We start from the raw sequence: 18,184 nt of genomic DNA on the forward strand, positions 1-18,184 counted from the left end.
GCAGGATGTTTCATCCACAAAATCTCGCCTTGTTTTTTTTTTTTTTTTTGTGTGTGTGTCTTGGCTGTCCTTTCCTTTTTTTTCTCACAGCTGTGGCTGAGTAGTTTGCGAGACAAGGTGGATCTTGAGCGTTGTCTGAGCGTGCCGGAGATTGCTGACTTTGAGTTTTCGGCGCAGTATTCAGACGTCTTCCGCAAGCTGCTGCAGGTGCGAACCACTGGGTGGTCATCTCGTGCGCGCATGGTTGCGCCGTAGGCTTTGAGCTCATGTCCTGGGCCTGAACATAGAGCAAGTTGAAGATTAATCGTTTGCAAGCACGGCGCATCTACGAAATGCTCATCCTGGCCAAGGTGTGTTCAAAGAAAAACCCCCGCGACTTGAAAAAAACAGAAGAATATAACATGGGCTGATGGCGTCTGGAACATGTTATTTCGGGTGGGTGATAGGCACGCACTCGCAGTGACACGCTGATGCATACCATGTTCAAAAAATGTGTGACGCGACGTCTGTCACAAGGGCTGCTGGTGGGTCTTTGTTGTCTCCCAGCTGAGCGGTGCCGCCTGCCCTGACTATGGGGGTGGGCGGGATGTTCAACCCCATGTTGTGCTCACTCGCCCTGTTGGTATCGGTAGCAAAAGCGGCGTACACAGGAGAAGCAGCTGTCGTCGCTGAGCGAAGAGGAGCAGGCCAATTATGCGCAGGTGGTCGCGCAAGAGAATGCCGAGATTGAGCAGGCGTGCCGTGAGTTGCGCCTCTACTACACCAATCTCTTGGACGCCGTCTCCGGCTGAATGTGTCCTTTTGCTCCAAAGCGTATGGGCGAGTGTGCACACATGTGTGTGTGAGTGTGTGTGTGTGTGTGTGTGTGTGTGTGTGTGGGTGCCTATGTGCCCGTGTGACTCCATAAGCGCTTCTCGCTCGTGCATGCTTTTGCGGATCGGCTCAAATTTATAATCATGGATAAGCGGGGTGTGTGGGATTTCTGGTCGCAACTGCATCACGGAGTAGGGACGTGTTGGAGATCGGGCTGTCAGCAAACGAAGGAGATACTTATAACACCAGTAGTGTTACGCTGTATTGCACTCTGTCACACTTTGGGCATCAATCTGTGACTTCGAGTCCTCATGAGGGTTGCGTGTGGATGGGTTTTGACCAACCGGTCGCTTCGCGTGTAGCCTTTGACGTGACAGGATGTTGCGACATGGAAGTACAATTGGTAATGGGCCAACAGGTGCAATCTTTTCCGCTTGGCGTTGTTTGGTGGGAGGGCATGACGTTGTGGTGGTGGTGGGAAAACAATGGCGTGCGTAGTAGGAACTCGTACAACAGCAAACGTGTGGGAAAACAAAGGTCGGTGTACTCTTCCAGCACCACAACACTTGTCCAATGGACATTCCCACCTGCGCCTCCTCCAAGCTGTGCTTAAGCTTAGGGGAGGGAGGAGGCCAACCCCCCAAAACACAATCACTCAACAGGGTCGGGTGGCAACTGTCCAACGATCCAACCTGACTACGGCACGCATGACCGCTGTTACGCGCCTCCAACAGAAGTCACGGTCTGGGCTCTGCCCCAACTTCCGATCATCCTTGGCCCACCCCTGGCCCGACCGAGCTGGCGCCTCGACGCGAGGCGGACCAACTGTCCCACAACACGGTAACGGACAGGTGATTGAAAGCCAGAATGGCCATCGCCCAAATTCTTGTTCGGGGTGGTCTTGCCACTCTTTTTCTCCCTATGGCATCCCCTGACGCGGTTACTTGATTAACCGAGTGAAGGCAGGCAGGCAGGCAGGCAGGCAGGCAGGCAGGCAGGCAGGCCAGCAACCGAATAGCAGTGGAGCGCACGAGAGAATCCATGCGAGTTGTGTGTGTGTGCGCGCGCGGCTTCGATGTACGTCCACAGTGCGAGCCGGATAACTACGTCGACGGAAGAATCTGGTTGGCAATCACAAAAACAACACGCTTGGGGTCAGTCATTCCTGCTCTGGCTGTGTGCTGTGTGTGTGTTTGGCAAAAGGGGCAAAGCGCATGCTGTGACGAATCATCGTACCGGCAATAACCCCACCGTATACTGCAAGTCAGCCCTATGCTGCCCCTACTCCACCCGCCGTTTCTCTAAAACTCACCACATGAAATGGACAGACCGTTGCAAGGTTGACCTGTCCAAGCCAACACGACGACTACAATGACCCCGTGTCTGTGTGTGTGTGTTTGTCGCTCTGTCTCTGTCTCTTCTCTCTCTCTCTGTGTTCTCGCTTACTCACACTCATGCACACACTCCTCTCTCTCTCTGTAACCCTCTCTCTCTCTCTCTTCATCTCTCTCTCTTCATCTCTCTCTCTCTCTCTCTCTCTCTCTCTCTCTCTTTTGGTTTCTTTTGTTCTTTTTTTTTTCAATGTTTTTGTCTCGATGAATGACGCACTTGCTTATGCCTCTCCATCCCTCTCTTGCTCTCTTTCCACACGGGGCTCTCTCTGACTGACCCATGTCGGTATCGCTGATGCTCTGGTTGTTGTTGCCAATGACCTTTACTTTGACCCTCTTCACCACCCTCCTGGCACCACTTCTCTGAAACATTGTCCTAAATTCTTCCATTCTCTTTCAGCTACTCGCCGTCCGACCCCTTTCTCTGAGCGCTCGCTCGCTCTGCACAACCCGCCTCGCGCCTCTCTCTCTCTCTCTCTCTCAGAGGTCTGCTGGTCCCATCCCTTGTCCCGTGCTGACGGCGGCTCTACAGGCACTCACATCGTCCATCTGCTGATCAAAGCTGGCTGGTTTGACACCGGGTTGGCCATCGGTCCTTGTCTTTGGCCACTTCTCCGACCTCTCCTTCGCGCCTGGCTTTGTGCCTCTGGCATTCGCGCGGCGTGTCTCGAGTGCCCCCCTCCCCCGCTCAGCAACGCAGGGTCACCGTGCTCTGCTTCCCGCCGCGACCGAAGCCTTGACTCTTCTTACCTCCTGGGCTTTCTGCCAACGGCGTTTCACCTCCGTTTGCAACACCATCGGATCTTTGAAAAGTCCCACGGTATGCCCCTGCCACGCTCTCCCTCTCCCTCCCTCCCTCTCCCTCTCTCTTCCTCTCGGACTTTGCGTCCCGGCCCTTCTGGTCCTTCTCCAAACCTTCTGCTCGAGTGTCAAACATCTCCAGAGCACACCCTCCTGATACCCCCTGATGAGCCTCGACATTGGCCAACACTCATCCATACAGACACACTCACTCCGTCCTCCTGGTTTCCTTTGTCCCTTCCACGCCCCTGCTTCTGACCTCACACACACACACACACACCACTTTGGAGGCAGACCAGTGCTTTGGTGGTGCTGTCCTTCCCGTGCGTGCATCTGTCCGTTGCGTTGCGTAGTCCACACATCCTCTGGACACGCTCAGTCTGCACCCTGCCTATCAAGCTTTCTTCATCTGCGTCTTGATGCCTGTTTTTTTTTTTTTTTTTTTTTTTTTTTTTTTCTTTAAGTGCCACCCGTCTCTTCAACTCACATCCCTCGAGTTTGTGTCAACACTCCCGCGACCATTGTTTTGCCCTATCACACGTCCGGCTGATACCTATGCATGACTTGTGTTACCGCTGGTTTCTAGGTGCCTTCTTGTTTCAAAAGCCGTGTGTATTCGAGTTTGGATTTAAAGGCCCCCTTCTTACCTTTCCACTCACGGCCTACCAACGCCATCAACAGCTGATAGGCGTTTCGCCCCGCCCAGCCCGCCAGGGCTCTTGCCCCGACGCTTTCTGTCGAGCCTTCCCTGGAAGCCAATTTTGCTCCACCTCGCGCCTTCGCGACCCATGTCCGCAGGCGTGCCAACATGAGCCTCGATTCTCGCTTCCCGGCTCAAACCGGCGTCGAACCATGGGAAGCGCTTTTGGGCGCCGACTTTTCGACTGTGCGCTCACAAGCAGCCTCTCGCAATATTTTTGGCACTGCCGGAGCAGGCAGCAACAGTCTCGGGCTTGGTATCGATCTGAGTCACTTCCCTGGCTTTGACGCGCCCCTGCCGACAGCTTCCTACACCACAGAGCGAAAATTGGCCAAGGCAGCCCTGCCCACCGCTTCCTCGTCCCTGACCCTGGCCGCCTCTTCTTCTGTCAGCGCAGGCTCGATCAACTTGGCTGTGACTTCAGCCTCCTCTTTGGGATCCCGCACTAGTCCAGTAGCTACTACCTCCCATGGCGCAACTTCAACATCGGGCTCCGGCCCGTCGACAGCCCCGGCAGGAAGGACGCCCCCTTCTGATAATAATTACTCGACGGCTGGTCCCCTGCAGTCTCAATTATATCACCCACAGCAACATTCGCACCAGCAGCCCCACCCGCCGGGGTCAGGCTCGCGCGAGTTTCCAAACCCCACCTCTTCCTCGACCACCCAAGCGTTGCAACAACACCAGCCACAACAACACCAGCCACAACAACAGCAGCATCAACCTCAATACCACCACCAACAACAGGCACCCCGCCTCAGCCTCAGCAGCATCGACTGGAGCCTTGACACAACGGCCTCGGGACCTCGTGGCGGCATGACCCACCTAAATTTCAACGGGTCAGCCCTCAATCCGCTTGGTGATGTAGCTTGCGTGGATGGAGCAGTCTCGGCGCCCCTCGGTGCCTTGCCGCCTCCGAAAATGAGCCGGTTCTCCCTTGACTTGCTGAACAATGGCAATATCAACCCGTTGCCGCAGCACCACCCAAGCTCACGTTCGACCACAACCACAACCACAACCATGGGTTCCGCGCAAGGGCCCACCCTAGCTGCCATGATGACCACGGCCACAACCACTTCACCCTTAGCCTCGGGTGTGAGTGCCGGCACAGACGACGCAACGCGTCCGTTCATTTCCTTGGCCAAGCTGCAAAAGCACCTGGCTCTGCATTTTAATCAACAACCCGAAGCCATCCTGAACCTGCCCTTTGAACAACAATTAAATCTTGTCCAGCGGTGGTTGGTGGAGATTGCCAAGTCTTCGCCCGAATCCGTGTCTAGCACCATGCTTCAAGATCTTAGTCCTGGCTCACGAAGCACCGTGGTCGTGGAGCTCCGCCGTCAACACGAGGAGCAAATCTTGGAGCAGTTGCGCGCTGCCCGAGCGCAACCTCACCTCTCCCAGCAAATGCAACTCCAACTACAGCACCAACAGCTCCTCCTGCAGCACCAGCACCAGCTCAATTTACAGCGCCAACAGCAACAGCAACAACACAGCCCGCAACAACAACATCAACAACAACATCAACAACAACATCAACAACAACAACACTACGCGCAATACCAAGTGCAGCAACACCATCATCAGATCCAGTTGAACCAACAACTACAGCATCCCTTGCCAGGGGACGATGTCTTGCAACTCAAGGCGCAACAGGCCATCAAAACCAGTTGGGCTCACTCCCAGGGTCCCCAGACGTCCCAACGTTCAAACCAACCGCAACAGCAGCAACAACAGCTGGGGCATCAAATGCTGTCCCGCGACGGGGCATACGTCGCAGATGAACCCCATGCGCCGCTCTACACGCTCGGTTACATGGGCATGTCCTCAGACTTGAAAACGCCGTCTTCAAATATGGGTCCCACGCCCTCCAGCAACTCACAGGCGACCTCGCTGACCCACACGCACATGCTTCACCACCGCGCCGTGAGCGTATCAGACGCCGCCACCTCTTCCGCAGCCCCGACCGGCGCTCATCCTAACACAGCCACCCCACCGCCCGGTGAATTTCAGATCAACCCTGCCTTGCTCCATCATTCCCACGTTGATGCGCAGTCGGCTTTTCCAAAGCCCCCAGAAGACTTGGTGCGACCTGGCATGCCGCGGCTCCCACCTACCCAGTTGAATGGCGGCGGTGCATTCCCTACCATGGGGGATGTAGCCCATCTAGGCGAGCTAAGTGCCCCGAGCCCCAGTCTAGCCTCGCTCCACAAGACCATGTTGGCAGCGCATGGTGTTGGTACCGGCGTCAATCCTTTGCTCAACCCTGGATCAGCGGCGGACCACTCGTCGCTGCTGGCGTTTACCATGGGCATGGGCATGGACTCGGAAAGCTTGGGTAGCTCCTCATCACCGGCCTCTCATGATTGGGGTGTTGGCTCTTCATCTCAGTACGATTTGAATGTGGTGGAAGATCCCGTTCCCGAAGTGCCATCAGACGAAGAAGACGAAGAGGCACGCCTGGCCGCTGAGGAAGGCCGATCCTTAGACCCCAACGAGAAGCGGCGAGTTGCTAACCTGGCTCCGGCGCGCGCGGAGCGCGTGCGCGTCCTTGCGCGGAATGCAGCACGACGTCGCAAGGCCTCGGAAAAGCATCAAATGGCTCTGCAAAAGTCGCGTCTAATGGAGCTAGCAGCCGAGCAGAAAGCCTTGATGATTGAGAAGCAACGTTTGACAGAGCAGCGCAATCTGCTTTTGAATGTTGTTCGGCAGCGGGTCCCTCACGTGATGCCACGTTGATCACTGCCCCACTCGAGGGCTTGTTGAGTCCTTCGTCTTGGCTCTTGTCGTCGACGGCTTGCAACTGTGTTGCCGCCGCTGTGCTTTGCCCGGTGTTTCCCGCGTGATCAGACGGTGCGTGACCGCCATCTGTTTGCTTCATGTGCCAAGAGCTTGGTCCCTATCCGCTTGACTGCTCTATGGCACGCCTATAGCTGCTTTGTCTTTCCTTGCTTGAGTCTTCTCCTGCCTGTGTCGGCTCCCCGAGTGTCTCCGTGCCTCGTGTCTTGTGTGCGTTGCTCTTCCAGCACTGTTTTAGAGATTAGTTGAATCTTCTGGTATATTTGTTGTACATGTTGTCATCACCCGATCCTGCCTGCGTAACGTTTCTCCACCCCGCGGTCATGAGTGCTCGTTGTACTTTGAAACCGCGCCCATTCTACGGCGTGAATCCCTGACGCGATTCCATCAACCTCATTCTAGTTGACCAATTCATCAGAGCAATAATTAGTGACGGCGTCCAGAATGAATGAACCTCTGACGAGGCAAATGTCAGACAGAATGACGAAAGGCACACATGTAACACCGGGGGCCAGAAAACAGCTGCCGCCGGCTGCATGCACCTGCCGTCGGGAGCCCGCAAAGCCTTGAACCCGTACGGTATCGAGATGTGACAGAGGCTGCATCGTACACACCGGTGCACGGCATCCATTCATGATCCAGGCTGCATAAATTACAAATAACCCTAATGGGGAAAGACTTGGGCGCGTGTTAAGCTCACAGCATAAGGGAAGCTTCTTATCGTCAAGCAAAGGGTTTCCATAAGGCGCCCCAAGCAGATGGCCAAACCATTTCCATCCCGTTGTCCAGGAGAGCCGCGCCCACCGAACTTACCCTGTTCTACACATCGGATCTCACGCAGATGACTATGACCGAACCTTGGCATGACGTTACAGTCTTGACAGGAGCCAAGAGATCTCTCTTCTGATGGCACCACTCAAACTGCCTGACTTCTTGAGACTGTAACACACACACACACACACACACACACACACACACACACACACACACACACACACACACACACACACACACACACACACACACACACACACACACACACACACACACACACACACACACACACACACACACACACACACACACACATTTTTCACGAGAGAGTGTCGTGCTGTGCTTGCTCCTCTTGGTGGTGTAGCAAGACCCGTCTTTGCTGTCGGTTGGGTTTGAGCAGGGCTGGTGTGTTGACTGGTGCGGATGGTGGGAGGACGACGTGGTGCTGCCATGGCGTTCACATGGCTGTCGGTGGTTGTTTGGGCAGTCCTGCTGCTCCTGCCGGCGTCAGGCGTCGCTGATGACACGGTCACCGTGGGGGACACCTATCTCGTTATCACTTATGTGGGTGGGACACAAACGCGAGAGCACTGGCCACTCTCCGTCTACTGCCCCCAGGTGCCGGCCGTTGCTCTGGCTGTGGACCTCTACGCTGCTTTTGATCAGAATGAGGTGCGTACCAATAGAACCGGCTCCAGACGGCTCCTGTGTCGTGTCCTTGTGTCCCTGCCCCTTACTTTTGTCCCATAATATGCGCTCACACACGCGCGCACGCGTTGATATGCAAAAATGGATAGCAATGCCGCACCCCACGGCATGCTCTTCCTAGTGAGACTGCCATGTACGCCCGGCGCCTTCCTCAGTGTAGTGGGGACACGCTTGTGAGTACCTCAAGGCACCCCTCGCATTGCCACAGACTGGGCTTCCGAAGGATGCGTGCTTACTGCCTATCTCGTGCGCACTCCTTTTCCATAATACCCTGACACTCATGGCCCTTGTTCTTTGCCATGTGATGTCGCGGCTGGCATCAGGTGGAGATGGCGGAGCGAGCCAAGGCTGCGGCCTTGATTGTGGCTGGGTTTGTGGACGACGCTGGCAATGTTGACGTTGACTTTGACACCACGCCCACACTTTCCGTGGTGTACCTGGATCCTGAAACAGCCGCACGAGTTGATGAGTTGTTGTGGGACTCGAGCATCCGCGATATCCAGCTCATTGTACGTCTCTCTGTCCTTGTTCCTGGCTGGTCTCGTCTTTGCCCGTGCGTGCTTCCCGACTTGTCACTCATGCACCACGTTGCAATGTCACAGGTGAAACCTAGTGAATCCAATGACGGTGGGGTCGCCACAAGTCAAGCCGCTTACTTTGGTCGAGTGGCCATCTTCGTGGTGATGTGTGGTATCATGATCACAACCATCTCCATCTACATGCACGGATATTTCCTCCGGCGTCGTATCCAGGTGGGTTCGGGCACCCTGGGCCGTTCTTTATTCTTTCTTTGAGCGCCTGGTTGCTCGCCTTTTTTTTTTTTTTTGTTTGTTTTTTCGTGAGGGCGATGCCTCAAGGGTTGCCTACTGCATAATTGGCAATAGGAGCAACAACTACAGGCGCGCCGGGCTCAACAACTCCGCGAGGCCGCTGGAGCTGATATCAGCCAGGCAAGTCCATGTATCAAAACATAGAGCTCAGGCGTATGCTCGCTGTTGCACAGTTGCCCCTGCTCTTGCGGCCCTCTCATCTGACATTGGTGTTGGCGGGTGGCTCAGGAGCGTGTGGCCGCCATTTTGGACGCCATTCCCCAATATGTGTATGGGCATGAGAAGCAAGTCTTTTCTGCCCACGCAGACGAAAGTCATCGTGAGGCAGACGGGACAGCTTGTGCCGTCTGTTTAGATGACCTCGAGCCCGGCGTCATGATTCGCCAGCTTCCTTGCCAGTGCGTGCTCCCTGGCTCGATTGTGTGTGCGTGAACACACATGCACTGCTGACTCATCATCGCGTTGGCTTTGATCTTGGCTTTAATGGCTCTGCCTGGCAGGCATTTGTTTCACAAGGACTGCATCGATCCGTGGTTGGAAGCCCACTACACCTGTCCCCTATGCAAGTTTAATGTGGTTCGCGATAAGCTGGGGGTGCCTCAAGCCAGTCCGTCTCAGGACCGGTTTGTTATCCAGGTTGTGGGTGAGACGGACACGGACGCACACTCGATCCATGATGATCAAAATTCTCCAAATGTCGTGGTCGTAGATGTGGACGCCCCTTCTTCCGCACCCGCGTCCGCACATGACGCACGGGAGTCTGTATCCTAATGCAGGTGGTTTTGAAGGGCGTCCTCTGCACCCCCTCGATGCGCTGAGCGCAGACCGCAATTCAATTCCCACCAAAAGTTGTCTGATGCCCTTATGCTACCAACTGTCATTCTCTCCTCAGCTCCAACATTTTCACCTTCAATTACACTTTTCCCCCTTTGGCATTTTTTTCGTGGTAAGCTTGTCTCTCTCTCTCTCTCTCTCTTTGTGGCTCTGTCTCTGTCTCTGTCTCTGTCTCTCTCTGTCTCTGTCTCTCTCTCTGTCTGTCTCTCTCTCTCTCTCTCTCTCTCTCTCTCTGTACTCTGTAACTCTGTCTCTGTCTCTGTCTCTGTCTCTCTCTCCTTCTCCTTCTCCTTCTCCTTCTCCTTCTCCTTCTCCTCTCTCTCTTTTCTTCCGTTGAATGTGTGTACGAGAGCCTGATGGCGCCAGTGGCAGTGGCACGGGGATCCTGGTTCAGTGTGCTCATTCATGCATGCTTGACGGCGCTCTTGTTGTTGAATGCATGTAGCACTTTAGTTGAACAGGATCGTCCAAGATGGCTTTGCGTCAGAGTGTTGTTTTGCGTCAAGGTAAAACGCGTGCCAGCACATGCGCGCCGCGTCCGTGCGAGTGGCAGCGCCACGGCCCGATGCTTGGTCGGGCGAAATGATGATGCTGGGACCCTCATCTTCTTTTGGATCTCTACTCTTTTTTTTTTTGCAGGTCTGGCCAACGTGGCCGCCGCCCAGCAGGGATGCCGTCGTGCCTCCAGTACGTGGTGCAGCTCGACGCTCGGTCTTTCTGCCTGAGTGACGAACCCATTGTGACTGGCTGCTACACCTGCTCTGCCCTTGTTCCTGGCTTGGGCGGTTGCTTTATTTCGGTGCATGACCATCTCGCTTGTTTGCAATTTGCCCATGTAGACAAGGCCGGCTCTGGTAACCGTGTCGTCCTTGTCGAGGGCGTGCGCACGCCCTTTTTGATGTCCGGCACTGAGTGAGTTGACTTGTTCAGAATGCCTTCTCGAGCTTCTTCGACTCTTTGACGGTGTTTCGTTATACAATAGCGGGCGTGACTACCTCTCATCTGCGCTTTGTTGGCCCAAATTCATAGCTACAATGACATGCTTTCCCACGATCTTGCCCGTGAAGCCCTCAAGTGCGTAGTCCATGTCGCTTCTTGGTTCTTGCCACGCACGTGCCTGGGCACCCGCCCGCGTCCAGCGCAGGCTTGGTCTCTCTGCCTCCACACATTTGATGCACAATCCCAGTTCATCTCATCACAATCGCATCGCACCTTCGCCCGCGTCCGTCTTGCCCCAGGTCTCTTGTCAAGCGCACTGGCATTGACAAGAGCCAGGTTGACCACATTTGCATGGGTACCGTCATCCAGGAGGTTGGTTTCCATTCTCTGCAACCGTACACGACATTCCCCGCAACCATTCCTGTGGCTGCTTCTATCCAGGAAGCGTTGTTGGACGCATCATCTTCTTGACTCGGCCCACTCACATGATACAAACAATCATCGATTTTACGGCCAGGTCCGCACCAGCAACGTGGCCCGCGAGTCCATGCTCGAAGCCGGCTTTCCCGACACCGTGCCGGCCCACACCGTCACCATGGCCTGTATCTCGGCCAACCAGGCCATCGCCTCCTGCATTGGCCTTCTGAACTCGGGTGCCGCTGATATTTGCATTGCGGGTGGTGCTGAGACCATGTCCGACGTCCCCATTCGATTCTCCCCTGGTCTTCGTAAGGCCATGCTCGCCTCGCGCAAGGTCAAGTCTCCCGCGGGTTACTTGCAGCTCCTCAGCAAGCTCAAGGCCAAGGACCTGGCTCCCGAGGTATACATCGTCTTGTACCCGTTCTATCCCCCCTTGTACCACATCACAATTGCGCATGCGTACGGTGGCGCTTGTCTCGCCAGTCCTCATGCGTGTTTGCTTAGGCGCCGGCCATTGCCGAGTTCTCTTCTGGTGAGACCATGGGCCAGTCTGCGGACCGTTTGGCGGCTCGCTTTGGCGTGACCCGTGAGGAGCAGGACGATTTTGCCCTTCGCTCGCACACACAAGCCCGTGACGCCTTTGAGGCCGGCCTTCTCAAGGACATTGAGCCCATCTTCAGCCCCAAGGCCAAGGGCTTCGTCAGCAAGGATAACGGCGTCCGCGTGGGCACCAAGGAAAAGCTGGCTGGCCTCAAGCCTGCCTTTGTCAAGCCCCACGGTACCATCACGGCCGCTAACGCCTCCTACCTCACCGATGGCGCTAGCGCCTGCCTTCTGATGACCGAGTCCAAGGCCAAGGAGCTCGGCTACAAGCCCCTCGCCTACCTGAATGCGTTCACCTTTGTTGCCCAGGCACGTTGTAGCCCACGCGCCGTGCCGACTTTCTCAGTGATATCCCGAACTAACTCGTGTCGGCTTCCCATTCCCCTGCCCTCTTCGCAGGACCCCAAGGAACAGCTGCTCCTTGGCCCTGCATACGCCACAAAGAAGGTGCTGGAGCGCGCTGGTCTTCAACTTTCCGATATTGACGTCATTGAGTTCCACGAGGCCTTTGCTGGTCAGGTTCTGGCCAACATCAATGCCATTGAGTCGGACAAGTTTTGCCAGGAGTACATGGGCCTGAAGGGCAAGGTGAGTGCTTGCACACTTTTAGACACATTTTCTACGCACTGCGAGTCCCTCTCCGCCCTACTCACAACTCAAATGCTCAACTCAATTGCAGCTTGGCTCGGTGGACATGAACAAGTTCAACAACTGGGGTGGTTCTCTCTCCATCGGCCACCCCTTTGGTGCCACTGGCGTTCGCCTTGTGACCACTGCTGCTCACCGTCTGCACCACGAGGACGGCAAGTACGGTCTTGTTGCCGCCTGTGCCGCTGGTGGTCTGGGTCACGCCATGATTGTGGAACGCGCATAAGCACTGCCTGCCTGTTGCCCACTCGGTCAAGTGTTTCGGGCTACAACGATCACGCAGCCCTGCTTTACCATATGCTTTCTCTTCTTGTGCCCTCTCTTTGTTTTGCTTTTCCCGTTCTTTTTTTTTTTCTCTCTCCCTCTTCTTCTTCTGTGCCAGTCGGACAACGACTTTGAACCCGACTGGCGTTGGCAATCGAGCTGACCTGCCTTGAAGACATGCACACACGCTTTTCCATTTTTTTCTCGCTTTCCACAACAAACCAACTTTCAAACCGATGTTGATTCAGGGGCAAGAGAAACGGCAACAGCCACGTTGACAAAACATCTACTCTATGCCAGGGTGATGGTGAGGGTGAAGTCATCAGCCACAGAATTGACCCAGGGCTTTTTCACCACCAAGGTGGCACCCTTCTTGGAAAACTCGACATTCCGTCCCTCCTATGTCAGTGACCACACAGGCATGTGAGTTCATAAAACCCCCGACTCTTTTCTAGCAGATGCACAGACAATCACCATGCACATCGGCTGTTCATCCCGACCCTCGCCAAAACCCAGCGGTTGCGGAGGCAGCGTACCTCGCTGATGGTAGCCACGTTCTCAAGACCCACGATCACAAGACGCTCGACCCACGCGGGAGTCTCAAATGAACCCGACTCCGGGGCAGCACTAGAGCACGGTTACAGGCGAATGCGTCAGCAGGTCTTGACCCGAAATGGTTGCTGTCCATAAGCTGGGTAAAATGCACGAATCCCATCGGTGTAGGAAGGGGCTACTCACCGACTGGAGAAAGTGTAGGTTTGACCTTGGCCACGGAGCTCAAAGTTACGAAGCAAGAATTGCTTGCTGGCAGTGTACGAAAACGTGTGCGTGTCGTCGAGGTACAATTGACCGCTGGCCGATTGCGTTGCCGGATCAACGGCAATGTACAACGTAAAGGGATCGTGTGCCATGAGTCGCGAGCTGCGGCGCACACGCATACGCTTCGGAATGATGCTACCGGCTCGCTGGTAGACGGGAATCTTGTCCAAGGGGGCCATCACCGTGACTTGCCGGCCGCCTGCAAAACGCTCCCATGTCTGCATGTCATACCACACGCTGTTGGCCGGAAAGTATACCCGTTTTGTCGTATGTCCGGCCTCGAGCACGGGTGCAATCAGCATGCTGGAGCCCAACAGATGCTCCTCCTGCTCGGCAAACACCTTGTCGTCGGCGGGAAAGTCAACCCACAACGGCCTGGGAACAATTGGAGGATAAAAGTGAGGCTTGTCCAGATCCAGGCCCGTCGAGGCATGGTGGTCACACACTGTTCTGCATTAAACGTCAAACGGCACGCACCGCATCACAGGCGTCCCCGTTTGCTCTGCCAAGTAAAATTCGGTGTAGACGTAAGGCAGAAGCTGGTAGCGGCTGCGAACGGCGTCACGTACAAAGCCGCTGTGTTTCGGTAAAAGCGACAACCCATTCATACGGTGAGAACGGTACGAGACAAACGAGCGAGTGTAAACGTGAGAGCGGGAGAGCATTGGAGAACAGATGCGCAGTAGCAAGGAAAGGGCGGGTTACTCGAAAGCCACTCCAGTCGCCAATGTTAAAGAAAGCTTACCGCTCCGCTTCTTCGAGGAGGTAGGGCTCGCGGCGCTTGGTGTCAATGTGGGCATGTGCGCGCATGAAGGGTTGGTGGGCTCCCGCTTGGTACCAGCGAACGAGCAGCTCTGCATCGGGGTTGCCAAAGAAGCCACCCATGTCGGCACCCGCAAAGGGAAGGCCGGCCACGCCAATGCTCATGACCATTGGCAGACTAGCGGCCAAGTGATCCCAGCCAGCCGTGTTGTCTCCAGTCCAAATGGCGCCATAACGCTGGCTACCAGCGAAGAATGCGCGCGACAGCACAAAGGGACGTTCTGAGCCACCGGAGCGGCGCTTGATGCCCTCGGCCGTGGAAGCCTGCTGCCACATGCCGTAGATGTTGTGCACATCGCGATGTTCCCAGCCGCCAAAGTGTTTTGCATCCTTGTGCATGGTCACCTCAGGTCCGTTAAAGACCGACGGTTCTACCACATCGTACAGAGGCCGAGGGGAAGATGCTTTCGATGAGACGAAAACAAAGCTAACGAACGGCCAGCCACAACAGTTGCTATACCATTCATGTCGTTCCAGAAGTACATGTCCAGAGTCGTGCCCTTGTAATGCTCAGGGTTGATCATGTCAGCCCACCACGAGCGGATCTCAGGATTCAAAAAGTCCAGCCAAGAAGAAGAACCTAAAGGACGTGTCAGGGTTGGCCCAGGATAGACAGCACGGTGAAAGCGGGTCGAGTCGAGGACTTGACGCGCGCATGGTGAATCGTTGGTGAAACGCATGTGGTATGCGCAGCACGGACCGGGCCAGCACCAGCCATCATAGGCCTTGTTATCACGGTCCTTGATGTAGTAGTCCAGCTTTTGGGCGTTTTCGTGCAGGTGGTATCCCCTGTTGACATCCTCGAGACGATCAGTGTCACGCAAGTAGCGGGGTGGGGGAAGGTATGGCGATAGGGTACATTTGGGAGGGCACTGACCCTGCTCGCTTGATGTGAGGATCCACGATATTGACCATGCGACGTCCTGTAGAGGCAACAAATTTTTGCATGGCCTCTGGCTCCGGGAACTTGGCCTGATCCCAGGTCATGTAGCGCTTGCCGTCCGTGTGCTCAATGTCCAGCCAGATGACATCAAAAGGAATGTCATGCTCATCCATCTGGGTGGTGACAAAGCGCACATCCTGGTAGGTCCGGCGGGGGTGGTGAGTTACAAGCTGGCAAGCCGCATGCACCCAGAGACGCAGAGGGAGGGACTTGTCAGCACGTGTGTTATCTCACCTCCTGATCGTTGTAGTTCCAGCGGCACTGGTGGTATGCCAGGCTGAAGAGCGGGGGCAACGGCGAAAAGCCTAGGTCGTAGCCATCAAGACCGTCACTGGTACACAAGCACGCGCATGCGCCCCGGAACGTCCTTCAGAAAGATGACACATCGACTTACCCGTGACTGTGGCGTATTGGTGGAACACCTCCTTGGGGCTGGGGCCCAAAAAGACAAAAAAGTCCATGATGCCACTCTCAGCAATCCAGTGAGAATCCGTTTGGGGCACTTCCTCATTGCTGGAGCCCGTGAACATGGACTTGACACGGTTGGCAAAGGCGTTGACAGCCGAGGTCTCAGTCTTTTTGACATCAACCCACATCTCCGAAGGGTTCAGAAAGAGAAACCCACTCGTCTGCCCAGCCTTGTGACCGACCATGTAGGGAATGCTACGCGTGGCAATCTGTAAGAGGGGACGCTGGCGATCGATACCAGTGGCTCGGCTGCATTGCGGAAAACACACCTGCCATATAACGCCATGCTTTCTTCGAGTTCGTACTCGAACACGTCCAAGTTGTAAAGGCGGTAGGGCTGGCGATCGGCGCCAGAGCCCCTAAAGCAGGACAGTTTCGACCAGTGTACCGCGTGGTTCAGCAACGGGAATGGACCACCACGAGTTGAATGATATTACTTTTGAAACGAGAATCTAGCCAACTTACCGAGTGGGCTTGAGCGACAGGTCATCGGCATGCTCGGGAATGCCGTACACGTTGGCCACGCCTGGGAATGAGACATCGATAGCCACTGTTGTTGCAAACCAACGAACAAAACGGAGCAACCAATTCAAATTCAAGCAGAAGCTCGTGAGTTGCGGTATCGTAGCTCGGACGTGGGCACAAAAGCCTGGGTGCAAAATAACTGAGCAACGCACGGGACGAGGGGCCGTAAGGCTTGGTGTCCTTGTGGGTCTTGAAGTCTTCTTCCCACATGCCCTCTTCATCGCCCTCCTGCCTTTCGCGATAGTGCTCAAAATTGAACAGCCCACGGCTGTTGAGGCTGATCACAACCGCCTGCCATCATCATGGGCGATGGATCGACACGAGGGGCTTGATATGAGCGGCAAGCAATGCGGCAGGACGAGGGGCGGCTAACATGGGTGCTGTTGGACCGACCTCTTTGCGCAAAAAGTCAATGCGGAAAGGCTGGTAAGTGACGGCCATGGCACATTCGCCAAAGTTAACCACGAAACCATCTTCTGTCTGAGCACACCACCAAGAATACAAAGGGCCGGTTCCAAGGTTAGACCGGACCGAAGCGAGTGCGAGGAACGAGACATGAAGTGAACGCTTCGACTGGCCAAACCTGTTGCCCAATGGTCGAGGACACATGCACGAGGTGGGGATTCACAACGTCCTGCACTTCATAGCGTGCGCGGATTGGCGCCTTTTCCCGGATCCGGAGTCGACCGGTGGCACCTTCAAAGGCCTCGAAGGAGGCTGCCAGCTCCACGTTGGTCTCAGTGTTTAGGATGGTAAAGGTGATGCCAGTATCTGAGGTCTGCATGAAGAGCCGTGACGATTGGGTGAGCAAAGCACAACCTGTGGCACGGAATACAAGCACGTTCTTTTCAACGTTTGAGAACAAAGTGAGCTTTTAGAGACCATACCTCAATGTTCGAGCGCACAGTATATTTTGACGCGCCCTCCTACACACACAAGTCGCACGAGTGGGGTAGTCAGCACCGAGACAGGACCACAAGTGCGAGAGAGGACCACTGGTGCGAGAGGGGACCACTGGTGCTCAAGTCAGGAAGCATGTCGAGGGAAAAGTGGGGTCTGGGACCTACGGGCATGTCACGATGACGGCGGCAGAATGCGCTCTGCTCGCATGTCTTAAAGTTGTTCCTACGGTTTGTCAGAGCAAAAAGGCACACAGGGACATGCATCAGCTGACACGACAGAACTAGGCGAATGCTCGCGCCACATGTGTCAACGCATGTCGCACCGATCAACAGCAGCTACCAGACTTGCTGCCAGCAGCGCTGCGAGCAGGAGCCGACCCAGCATGGCCTCCGTGCTCACTGGAGCCATGGTCAGTGGTGAAGCCAAAAGCGTGTGCCCCTTGAAAAACGGTGGCTTGCTTTTCAAGACAAACAACCTCTTCCTTTCCTAGATATGCACAGCAAATCACCACAGTGAGAAGAGATGAGAAGAGTCACTGATTCAGTCACGGCAGTGCCAGCCAACAAGCAGCAGCAGCAGCAGCAGTCGCAGTAGCAGTAGCACAAGGAGCAAGGCTCCAGTCAGCCCGATATTCCAAAAAAACGGCTCATGGACATCGCGCCAGAAGCCAGACCCTTTCCCACCCATTCGTTTGTAAAGCCCTGCTGCCACTTGATCGTCCCCCGCGCTACACCGTCGCCCCTCTCCGGTCACGGCGTGCCGCTGCCGTTTTTTTTTTTTTTTGTTTTTGACTGAGCGACGTGTCGTGTGTAACTCACCGAGTTGACTGGAAGAAAAATGCATTTGGTTAGTGAAGGTCTTTTTAAAGAAGATGCAGTATAATGACATCTGTAAGGTGTTCAATGATATACAACCCTTGGACTTTTTGAAGAAGCAGATGAACTTTATGTGGTGACGACTCTTCCATTTTCATCACGTAGAATACGTACAGTAGCAGTCTTATCCGAGACTGAGAGACTCGCGCAGACTCGTGAGTGAGCATCAGGTTTTAAAGTAGAGAGAGTAATGTTATTTTACGGTGAATTTTACTGACATGTGAATTTTTTTTTGTTTTTAAAATTCGGATTCTTGTCGCTTGATCGACCTGAGTCAACGGGCAATGCCAGGGCTGATCGGTGGA

General features: G+C 55.0%; 4 protein-coding genes across 4 annotated transcripts; 3 read left to right on the forward strand and 1 right to left on the reverse strand.

The window, feature by feature from the left end:
• Positions 1-3,813: 3,813 nt before the first annotated feature.
• Positions 3,814-6,928, forward strand: MONBRDRAFT_37636 (uncharacterized protein; the record flags this gene model as incomplete). Its single annotated transcript, XM_001746996.1, has 1 exon — positions 3,814-6,928. One exon carries the CDS (start codon positions 3,814-3,816, stop codon positions 6,442-6,444), a length of 2,631 nt encoding a protein of 876 aa, XP_001747048.1. The 3' UTR covers positions 6,445-6,928.
• Positions 6,929-7,728: 800 nt separating this feature from the next.
• MONBRDRAFT_26652 (uncharacterized protein) lies at positions 7,729-10,961 on the forward strand (the record flags this gene model as incomplete). Its single annotated transcript, XM_001746997.1, has 13 exons — positions 7,729-7,950; positions 8,076-8,159; positions 8,310-8,495; positions 8,589-8,738; positions 8,830-8,946; positions 9,045-9,214; positions 9,317-9,439; positions 9,526-9,553; positions 9,768-9,891; positions 10,290-10,337; positions 10,490-10,562; positions 10,680-10,724; positions 10,889-10,961. Coding segments are annotated over 13 exons (1,443 nt in total), but the record flags the coding sequence as incomplete, so codon positions are not given.
• A 223-nt stretch (positions 10,962-11,184) lies between these two features.
• On the forward strand, positions 11,185-12,486 carry MONBRDRAFT_26653 (uncharacterized protein; the record flags this gene model as incomplete). Its single annotated transcript, XM_001746998.1, has 4 exons — positions 11,185-11,409; positions 11,514-11,912; positions 12,012-12,200; positions 12,292-12,486. 4 exons carry the CDS (start codon positions 11,185-11,187, stop codon positions 12,484-12,486), a joined length of 1,008 nt encoding a protein of 335 aa, XP_001747050.1.
• Positions 12,487-12,815: 329 nt separating this feature from the next.
• MONBRDRAFT_33007 (uncharacterized protein) lies at positions 12,816-17,412 on the reverse strand (the record flags this gene model as incomplete). Its single annotated transcript, XM_001747124.1, has 18 exons — positions 12,816-12,923; positions 13,061-13,151; positions 13,263-13,793; positions 13,821-13,919; positions 14,089-14,536; positions 14,626-14,745; positions 14,866-14,954; positions 15,043-15,245; positions 15,343-15,413; positions 15,503-15,825; positions 15,846-15,935; positions 16,042-16,126; positions 16,254-16,392; positions 16,495-16,581; positions 16,685-16,879; positions 16,989-17,027; positions 17,169-17,226; positions 17,327-17,412. 18 exons carry the CDS (start codon positions 17,410-17,412, stop codon positions 12,816-12,818), a joined length of 2,862 nt encoding a protein of 953 aa, XP_001747176.1.
• Positions 17,413-18,184: the final 772 nt, after the last annotated feature.

This window comes from Monosiga brevicollis, genomic scaffold, assembly GCF_000002865.3.
Source record: "Monosiga brevicollis MX1 MONBRscaffold_15 genomic scaffold, whole genome shotgun sequence".
NCBI lineage: Eukaryota > Choanoflagellata > Craspedida > Salpingoecidae > Monosiga > Monosiga brevicollis.